General features: G+C 34.2%; 1 protein-coding gene across 2 annotated transcripts; it reads right to left on the bottom strand.

The window, feature by feature from the left end:
• Positions 1 to 1,420: 1,420 nt before the first annotated feature.
• On the bottom strand, positions 1,421 to 9,419 carry LOC133862551 (uncharacterized). Of its 2 annotated transcripts, XM_062298380.1 has the most exons (12): positions 8,986 to 9,415; positions 7,648 to 7,723; positions 7,477 to 7,562; positions 6,899 to 6,992; positions 6,728 to 6,804; positions 6,346 to 6,473; positions 6,141 to 6,212; positions 4,671 to 4,741; positions 4,513 to 4,588; positions 3,001 to 3,144; positions 2,793 to 2,917; positions 1,421 to 1,727 (listed from the first exon to the last, which is right to left on the bottom strand). In XM_062298380.1, the coding sequence occupies exons 1-11, from the start codon at positions 9,265 to 9,267 to the stop codon at positions 2,878 to 2,880; spliced, it is 1,146 nt and encodes a 381-aa protein (XP_062154364.1). In that variant the 5' UTR covers positions 9,268 to 9,415; the 3' UTR covers positions 1,421 to 1,727; positions 2,793 to 2,877. The 2 variants fall into 2 exon arrangements, with proteins under 2 accessions (XP_062154364.1, XP_062154365.1); XM_062298381.1 differs by lacking the exons at positions 1,421 to 1,727; positions 2,793 to 2,917 and having other exon boundaries at positions 3,074 to 3,207; positions 8,986 to 9,419.
• Positions 9,420 to 10,494: the final 1,075 nt, after the last annotated feature.

Here is a 10,494-nt window from a genome sequence, read left to right as displayed (position 1 = left end):
TCAAAAAAAAAAAAAGACTCAAAAAAAAAGAAAAAATAAAAATGGGGCAAGGGGGTGACTGGAGGGGTGGCTGCGCGCCACCCCCAGAGGCCGCCGGGGCCTAGATCTATTAGGGGTGGCCCAGCCACCCCAAGCCTGCACTTTTTTTTTTTTTTTTTTTTTTTTTTTTTTATATTTTTTTTAAAAAAATAAGTTCATTTATTTATTGTTTAATAAATTTATATATTTTTTTATTAAGATGGACACGTGTCGCCAATAAGATGGCTTATTGGCGACACGTGTCGCTGACGTATAGTACTAACAGATTCCGTCAAAATTGTGGACGGAAAATCGACCCAGAGAGTAAAACGTAATTATTGCATACCACAGAGATATTTCATGAACTTTTTAAACCATAGGGAGTGAAAAATAATTATGGCATACCACAGGGACCAACGGTGCAATTATCCTTAAAACTTATGCTCCTTTTTATTTCGGTGTAAAATGATTTTAGCATTTTTTAGTGTTTGATAGGAGCAAAAATGATAATCAACCAGAAAATGATTTCTGTTTGACCAAAAATACTTAGTAAATTTCAGAAAATGATTTATACTTTTTAAAAGCGTAAATTATTTTCCCCAAACGGCAGACGAGTCAACCTTCTTTTAAACATTTTTCTGAAAAATGACTTATTTGAAAACATTTTATGACGGAAACTATTTTATGCCGAAACAAATGGAATATTATATACTATCAAACTTATTGATTTAAAATTTATTGTTCCCATGATAAATTTAATGTAAATGGTCTATTATGACAACATTAAAGTGTTGCAGATGTCCTCTGCAAACTTGATTCTCCATACTCCATAAATTTTTAACAGCTAAAATTTACAACAGGCTTTTTATCAAAGGCTGCAAATGCTAGAGACAGCTGTGGAGACATACAAATTTCTAAAGCAATCCTCTTCTCTTTCCTGTTACATCCTTCTGTTCATGCGAACTGTCAAATTTTATAAACCAAGGTCATCGTTTCTAGAAATTCGAAAGAAATAATTATTTTTGTCAAAAAGACACTGGGAAGGAATGTTTATCAATTTTTGGTAGAATATATTTAGATTACCTTAAAGTTAGAGATTTGATGAGGATTGTATTACCTTTGATGAAGATTAAATTACCCTAAATTTAGGGATTTTATGATGATTTGATGAGATTGAATCATCCTAAATTAAGTGATTCAATTAGGATTACGTTGGATTCAATTCATATGTAAGCTCTATAAATAGAGCATTTTGTTATTGTAAACTAATCAAGTGAATAAGAGCAATTATGTAGTCCTTAAGGCATTATCATGTGAATGTCTGTCATACACTGAACCACATAAAATCAATCTCTATTTTATTTTATTTCCACTATTGCCTTTATTTTTCCATTCGACTATCTTTTCTTTCAATTTCTTCCATAATATAAAGCTTCGGGACTAGAACTTTGAACAGTTCAGAATAGTAGCCTAGTAGGAACGTTTATTAATTCCTTGGAGCTGTTCATAAGTGCTAGTGTATATATAAGAAATTAGTGCAAAGATAATAGATGAAAAATAAAATTCAAAGGTTCTTAACATGATTCATCTTTCTTTTGGTAATGTGCAAAAGGAAAAGAATAATAATATATATGCACATGTATTGCCAAGATCAAACCCGGAATCTCTTGAGCAGTTACATTGTTTGGCATAATTATGTAACAGATAATCTGCAAGAAATTTGATTGCAAAGTAAGAAATGTTGCTATTGTATCTACAAAACAAAACATTAAAAAAAAAAAAAAAAAAGAAGTTACTGTTCATGCTGAACTGGCATATGTATGTTTGGTGTAAATGTAGCAGGCATTTCTAAGTTGTATGCTGCATGAAATATAACACCAGGTCAAGGTGTTCAGAAGATGAGATTTTCATATTAGGCCAAATTTATAAGATATACAATGCCTTTCTACGTAATTATTCACTTAGATGGGGATAGAAGTATTAGTAGCACATGTTCTAACGTGGGACTGTTGGTGCATGTTGCAAATCGACCTATCATGATAATAAACCTCATATGGTGATGTGCCAGAGCATTAAGAATTTCTTCACTGATTACATTTTCACATATCATATTCATGCCATAACATATTAAATTAGAGTAATACTACTCTTCACACCAATTTATTACACGTATTTTACATCGGCTAACGTGACGTGTTTGAAGTAACTTTCTTATTGTTTCTTTGAAATGACGGAAATAGAAAGCCACTTAAAACATGTCATGACAGTCAATATAAAATAAGTGTGATAATGAGTATGAAGAGTAGCATTACTCATTAAATTGTAGCTTAATTGATGCTGCTTTTTGCTTATTTCAGGGGCAGATCTAGGAGGACAAGGATCCTCTCTAATTCATTTCATATAAAGTCTATCTCAATCCATGTATATGGTAAGTTCTCAGCTTGTGGGGCCATGATATAATTTTTTTAATGGCCAAATCCAAATTAGGAGAAAACTGTAGAGTCAGAATGTTGACATTGGAGGACTTGGCCATAATGACAAGGAACATGTTCGAAGGCTGATTATTTCCTTGCTCATGAAATAGGTATTTCCTAGAGATCACATCTATTTATCTCAATAATTTCATTTGAATGCTGCATAGAAATTGATTATCTACTAAATCACTTTCATATATATATATATATATATATATCTATATATATATTAAAAGAAAATTTGATAGGAGGGACAAGGACTTTCAAGTAAGACAAACACAGGGAAGAAGCTTTTCTTACCTATAAACAAATGGCAGTACATTTTGATATTAATACTTTGCAAGAGGCCAATCTTAAGATTATAGCTTTGATTCTTGCATTGACTTTAGAAAAACACCCTCAAGGAATTGACCACTTTCTCGGGCCTGTCAAAAGATAAAGGTCATAATTTTTCACAAGGAGTTGCAATTCACGTAAAATCGTAAATGCTCTGAAAAAAATCACTTACCAGTCCTCTTGTGGCATATGACCAGCACCTTCTATTAACTTAAGCTTGATGGTAGTGGGATTTCCTTTCTGAAACTCTTCTGCCACAGATTGAGGCAGATACTTGTCTGATATTCCCCAAACAAGTAGTACTGGTTTATCCCATCTGCAAGTCCAGAATCCATTGATTCATAATTTATTGGCAGGAAGTTGAACACAATATTAGTAGCTGAACAATGTTTAAAACATGCAGTTAGTGAAGTGCACAATACTGTCTCTCTTAAGCTTTGGAAGTATTGACAATAACTTGATAAGAAACCAGCCGCAATGGATGTTGAACATGGCCGTGGGAATGACTACCTTGACCATTGTTAACCTAACTATAACCCTTGCGTGTACATGTATATATCTGTTTAAAAGATGGGCATGCATTTCTTGCCTTCAGTTTGCAGGGTTGACACAACTTCATTGTACTCAAACCCAAGCTCTATCCTAGTAAGCCCTTGCAAAGTACTGACAAATAAGCGAACTTTCAGACACTTATTAACTTATTTTCAAGTGAAAAGTTAAAAATTTTAAACATCGTGAAGAGATGGAAAATATGGAAAATTGTCACCATTAAAACACCCATATAAGGTCATAGAATCCTAGCATTGAATAAGAAGTGACATATTGAATCTCTAATACAAGTCAAACATAAATTAGGACCTAGAATGCAAGACCTGCGAATGGTGAGGGGTTTACTCATCTGGAGAGCAGTTTCTTCCTGCTTTGATGTGGAGTATTTGATCATAAAGGAAAAAATGGGCGTTTGAGGGTAAGGGGAAGGTATATAAGTGTGATATCCAAGGACCTCATTTTCTTGGGTTTCCATGCATCATCATCTCCTAGCTTCTTTGAGTTCTTTTTGGGTTCTATTAATGCTCCAAACTTCAGGGTTTGATTCTATCATTTACTTTCCTTTTATTAATCCTTTTTGTTGAAAGCGATTTCCTTTGTGTACTTGGGTTGTGCTTGTTTTGCCCTGTTTCAGTTTTTACTCATAAGAAAAACACAGGCACCTGAAAAAAAAAAAAAAAAAAAAAGGATTCTACCCCCATTTTGCAAGCAGCAGCATCTTATTGGAACTTCATAAATAACATTGAATCTTGTAGGTTTCTACAATACAAGATACATAAAAGAATAACTAAACTCTGAAACTGCAGTTTAGTACTTATCAAGTTCAAGGGCATTTCATCTCATTCACATGTCATTAATACACCATCTCAATAATATTTTACTGGTTAAGTATTAGTACAGTCATTGATTTTTTTCTTTTTTAAGGCAAAAATATAGATCTAGAATATTGTACACCAAATATAAAAAAGCGTTTTTAGATACTCTTATCTTCAAGTGTTTGGAAGCTCAAATTAACATGTCAGAAAGTATATCACTTTCTTTTACCTGAAGCCAAAGAACCTGTGCTATAAACATGTAAAGAAAAAACCTATATATGTAAAGATATTTGATTCTCCGAGAGCAAAAATATTTATACCTTCCAGATACAAAGCCTGCTGCTATTTGGCTTAAGATATCTCTGAAATTAACCTTTCTTGCAGCTTCGAGTAGAGCTGAAACACCAACACCTAAAACTTAAACACCCATAACTTTCATGGGTCAAAATCTTGTCAAAAGCACAAAATGATTACAAACCAAATCCAGGTCCACCACTTGCCAAATATGGTAACCGATACACATCAGCTTTTTCCAGCTTCAAGACATAACTGTCAAAAGAATAGATTCTTTTGTAAGAGCAACACACATATAAATAGTAGTTATTAAGCTACAATGTAATCCTTATATATTTAAGAAATAACTTACCAGATGAATAATAGCATTCCTTAATAATGATGTTGGTATTATTTCTTTCATAGCATATTGGGCAACAAATAAAACTATAACTTCATATATTAACCACTTAAATGAACAATGACTCTGAAACATTTTCTAATGCACCTCTGGCACATATATGCAAACTGCTTCACTTGAAGGTTATTAGCATTTCTTTAAAATATTGAGCATGATACCTAACACCTAGAATCAGGTGCACATGTAAGTGTGTGTATATTTAGGTGCTAGTCATAATAAATCGAGAAATTGCCATTGATTCTGCTTATGCTTTTCTAGATTTGGATGCCAGTCATTCTTCGACAGTCTGTTTTATCTTTTAAAGATGAGATTGTAGTATGGATGTAATGTCCTTAACATCAGACAGGAATTATTATTATAATTAGCAAGTTAAATGGTAAAGGTTGATGCTTTCACAATCAGCTATCTTGCTTCTCTGGTTATATGACAATAGCAGTGTGCTTTTCTTTGTCATCAGGTAAGGAATTCTCTCTAAATTTTTAGCCTTAATTTTTGTCAGCTTCAAGCATTTTACATAGGATATTTTTTGACCATGAAATGAAGTATCATTCCTTTCACTTTTCTTGAATAGTAGGCAGGAATGATGCATCACTCCATTTTGCGCTTGAGAAAAGTTCATTTTACAGCATGCTGACATATTCTTCTGTTCTAAGAATCTAGATACCTACAACTTATGAAAGCACACAGATGATGACAATCATTATGTTTGCATGCCCCGTTTAACATTGTATACACTCTTCTTTCCTAACATCATTGTGGAATATAAACAAAGCCTTAAGAGGATGTAATGCATGATGTTACCATTTATCACGACAGAGCTCTTCTTCTGGATCTAAAAGTTCAGTATGCAAAAGTGATATGAGTGAAATGCTTAGAAGCACTAGAATTATCTAGTTTGTTCTTTAACTATATAACATGTTCGTTTATATTCAAGTAATGTGCCATATTGTTTATGATGGGTATTCTTATTTATACAAAATGGAAGTTTCTCCCAGTCTTAAAACACAAAAAGAAGCAATAAACAGAAGTAAACATGGGTGAGCTATATTCTGGATTCAGTAACCCAGCTGAAACACACTTCTGAAGTTCATAAATGAAATGGAGTAACGGACAGATAAATTGACAAAAAAAACTTCACAGAAGCTATAATATTAAAAAACCTAAACATATATGAGACAGAAGATGTTAATGACTGGAATCAGAGTTAAGTTTAAAGTAGTATCTCAAAGAACTAGATACACTTTTGATACATACGGGCTACCTGCTTCAATAAAGCGCTCAGCCATAACAGCATTCTGGCATGTAAATTCACCATAAAGAGGGATTCTAGAAAGAAACAAAGAAAATGAGAATGAGAATATGTAATTAAAAACAAAATTCAAAAACCTTTGATAAGTTTAGATGGATTAACAAAAATAAAAAAGCGGGAGCTATATAATAGGTAATATAAGAACTGAACCTTAGCTTTTGAAACAGTCCAGGAACGGGAGATGAAACTGTCAATGGACTGTTCAAAATTGCAAGCTTTAATATCTTGCTAGTGTTTTTCAAGGCCCAAGTCAATCCATATGAACCTACAAGAAACCCCTTCATGTAAAACGTGAGGAGAACACGTTAGATATAATATTTAACTGCAACAGCAGCTATAAGATCATGTAGTTATAAAATTCACTAGACAACACTTAGTAACTCTGCCGACCAGCATATCCATTGCAAATTTTGGCTCCCTTTGTACGTTATCCAACAAAGTAACATGATGCAGTCAAATTTATTGATGGCTCATATACAGTTTCATCAGAAATAACAGTCCTCTACCTTCTTCTCTACAAGTTTATCCAAACCTGAACAACGAGAAAAAAAGGAGATCTGACGTCGAGAACATCAAGTAATCTATCCAATTCCTCGTGGAACTCCTTTTCTGTAAACGAGGAAACATTGAGATTATAAATATGAGCTCTATAAAGGAAGAAAAATATCATATGATAGTAATCTTTTTGAGAAAATGTTAAAACCTGTGTAATCAAAACCATATCCTGGCTGTGGCTTGTCACTGAAACCAAATCCTATCCAATCAGGTGCAATGCAGCGGAACCCAACATCTGACATCTATGCAAGATGAAAGCAAAGATTAATCTCATTTGAACAATAAATATGCGATAAAATCACTTGAGGACAGGTACAGAAACAAAATCACTACAAATGGATGGACAAAGGAACTGCCAGAAAAGATTAAATATTCAAGATGTGGTAATGGCGGCATCTTAAGGCATGTAGATGGCTGAAGACGAAGAGTAGATGACCTCATATATGATTGTTTAATTTCTGATGTATAGCAGCAATGAAAAGTAAACCAAACAAAATAAATTAAGTAGAGGCCACCTTGCAGCTCCTCTGGCAATAGTATACCAGCTTTTGACAAGCTGGAAAGCCAAGTTCCAGACTCAATCTTGTGTCAGACTGAAAATCCTTTCTTTAACCAGGAAAATTTAAAAATTTCTAAGTTTCTAGAAGAAACAGGAAACTCAGATGGGTAATCTGATAAAAAAGTGGAGATATGTTATAATGTCAAAAAAAAATTCGGCAAGACAACCTGAGACATAACAACTCGATAGCTATAAGATTGTGTTGGAGCCCCATGAAGGAAGACAATTGTTCCACGTCGGGTCTCAGCTGATCCTGCAAGGACAGAATATCCTTTTTCGAAAATTTAACTTAATTAAAAAAAAAAAAAAGGAACTAATGTTGCTGCAGAGAAGTTTACCAGTTTCCCTTACAAACCATCTAAACTTCCCAGATTTGATGTATGAGCCATATTCCTTTCCCTTGTCTTCTGTCCTCTAGAATTGGAAAACAAGCAAGTTACACAATGGCAATAGATACAGCATGTATCCAACACGCTTCAACAAATCAAAGAACAGGAGGAATTCATCAAAATTTACCAAAGACACCAAGATGGAAAAGGCAAATGAGCATTCAATCTGGATTAATTGATGCAGTAACTAAATAAAAAACATCCAGGCACTATAATGTATGGTGTTTTAGTGAGATTATCAACAAAAAAAGTTCCTATGGAAATAGCAAACCAAGGAATGCAAGGTGGAACAGCCACAACTACATTAAAAAAAAATTGAGTTTACTATATATATCAGCAAATTCCACCCACAACAAATAAAGAGTTCAGGAAGTTACAAGTAATACAAACTTATATTCAATCGTTTATAAGAGAAAACTGATTAAATTGAGCTATTTCTTTATTGAGCAGCTAAAACTTTTGGGAATATTGTATACAATTACAGCATTTGAAAAATGGGCTGTTGAAATTCGGCTGAATAAAATGAGAAACCCAACAGAATATTGAGAAGATAGTCAGTTTCTATAACTAGTTTAGGCTGTTTAGCCCAAACGTTGGGAATTTTGATTGAATTTTTAAGGTACTTGAGAACTGGATCTTGAAATTGGTGCATTAGAAAAAAGTAATTTCTTGGCGGAAGAAAATGGCAATATTATTAGTACATTCAACCATTAAAGAACCTGAAAAGTACCAATCTCATTCTGCCAAACTTGTGAATGAGAACCCAGAATTTAAAGTACACAATGTCATGAATTCCACAAACACACCCTCTCATTTCCAAGAAAAAAAATCACATAACATAATAAAAATCTCCAATGCTTAATAAGGTTCAAAAGTCCTTTAACTTCAAGAATTAGCTCACTGATAAGAGCTTGAAAATGAGTACACAACTCCATAAACTCAACAAACATACGCTCTTCAACTCCACAACAAAAATGTTGGGATTATGTATGGTTTAAAATCTTGTGTGTGCAATAATCTCATCACCGCACCTTAAACCATATTCAATACAACCTATAGACCTTACATGTATATGATAAATAACAATAATTAAAAGCATACATGTAAACAATTATATGCCCAATTTTTATTAAATAAATCAGTTAATAAACAACCTTATTTAATTAATTAAAAGTAAAATGTCGAATTGGACTTCAAGGCACTATCCTTAACGCATAAATGATTCAGACTATATGATAACAATCTTTGAAAGCTGAGTAACTTGAAGAATCAGCTGGGTGAACTTACATAAAGCATTTGTCCAACATTGCCGTCCTCGGCCGGGTTCTCCGGAAGCTGGATGGCACTGCGGCTTGATGGGTTGTCGGTTACAAAGCCAAAGGGATTGAAGGCCGGGCTGTCTTTGTCGTTGTCCTTATTGTCTTCAGCATTAGCTCTGATAGTCGTTCTTCTTGTCCTTGTTGCTCTGCTTGTGGCGCTGCTCCACTGTCTGTTGTAGTTGGTCTTGGTGTTGATGGTGGTGTGAGAGAGTGGGACGTTGAGTCGGGGAGAGAGGAGAGCCCAAGCCATTTTTGGGTGCTTCGGGTGGAGAGAGAGCGCGCTTGAAAGCTAACGTATAGCGCCAGCCACTAGCTCCATTTTGCATGTTCTCGTGGATGAGGAAACATTAATTTGCAATTGGCAAAAGCTAAAAATTTTGAATATTCTTGTGGATGAGAAATGCTGGTTTGGTTATTTACAATTTTTTTCCCTGCTTTCCTCTCTTTGGTTTTCTATAGCTCACATACTATTTTCTTTTTTCTTTTTCTTTTTTTGCTTTTTTTTTTTTTTTAAGGATAAATAATACTTTTCCCCTAATTGCCTAAACTATCCTTTCAATTCCAGTTACACTTCTAAACTATGACTCATTACTATTCAAACCTATAAACTATCAAAATATTTTAAGTTACACTTACACCATTAGTTAGATTTGACCATTTGTAGAATAAATGGTGGGTTAACTTTATAAAAGGGTACCAAACTATTTGACCTTTTGATAGAAGGTTACCGAATTATCATTTTCCTCGAATCGGGATATTAAACTATCAAAAACTTTCACATAAGGGTATTTCATCAAGATTCGGTGTTAAATCCCGATGGAAGTTGACTCACGCGCCGCCTACATGCTTTTTTTAACCTAAACTACCCACCCCAGTCCATCTTTGTCTCTCTCAGTCCTCCTTTCTTTTGGTCTAAGAGGGAAAAAAATAAAAGAAACTAGAGAGAGAAAAAATAAATGACAGCCCTGCCCTTCACCATCTCCGGTTCAACACCACCATCGGAGACAGACGAAGAACTGAAATAGTTGGGTTCTGCAATCTGTGCTTGATGGCATTCTACATGGAGATCAGAGAACTGAGAACCAACTTGAAGTTTCTCGATCAGAATGTTAAAGTGTCCCACATTGCTCAGAGATCCTTGTCTTGTAGACTTTATAAGCTATGGATACCCCTCCTCTCTCAAAGCGTCTTTTGAGAGTGAGTAAGACTCATTGACTTTTACATGATATCAGAGCAGGTTCCTTTGACAATGATAAGTCTTTCCCTCCCGTTGTTAAACACGTGTTTGGCCAAAGATGCCACACGTGAGGGAGCGTGTTAAAGTGTCCCACATTGCTCAGAGATCCTTGTCTTGTAGACTTTATAAACTATGGATACCCCTCATCTCTCAATGCGTCTTTTGAGAGTGAGTAAGGTTCATGAACTTTTACACAGAATACTATGACATGTACATATCCAACAAATCTGTGAAGTAACC

The sequence above is a fragment of the Alnus glutinosa genome, chromosome 3 (assembly GCF_958979055.1).
Source record: "Alnus glutinosa chromosome 3, dhAlnGlut1.1, whole genome shotgun sequence".
In the NCBI taxonomy this organism is placed as follows: Eukaryota; Viridiplantae; Streptophyta; class Magnoliopsida; order Fagales; family Betulaceae; genus Alnus; species Alnus glutinosa.
Note: the sequence above shows the minus strand (reverse complement) of the source record. Positions and strands in the feature narration are given on the sequence as shown.

Bases quoted from the DNA above. Each gene is read 5' to 3' on its own strand.
- LOC133862551 (XM_062298380.1), bottom strand. From the start codon at position 9,267: ATGGCTTGGGCTCTCCTCTCTCCCCGACTCAACGTCCCACTCTCTCAC. The intron at 7,563-7,647 runs GTAAACTTCTCT...CTGTCCTTGCAG, and splicing joins ATGGTTTGTAAGGGAAACTG to GATCAGCTGAGACCCGACGT. The intron at 4,742-6,140 runs GTATGTATCAAA...TTCTTTTGACAG, and splicing joins TTTATTGAAGCAGGTAGCCC to TTATGTCTTGAAGCTGGAAA.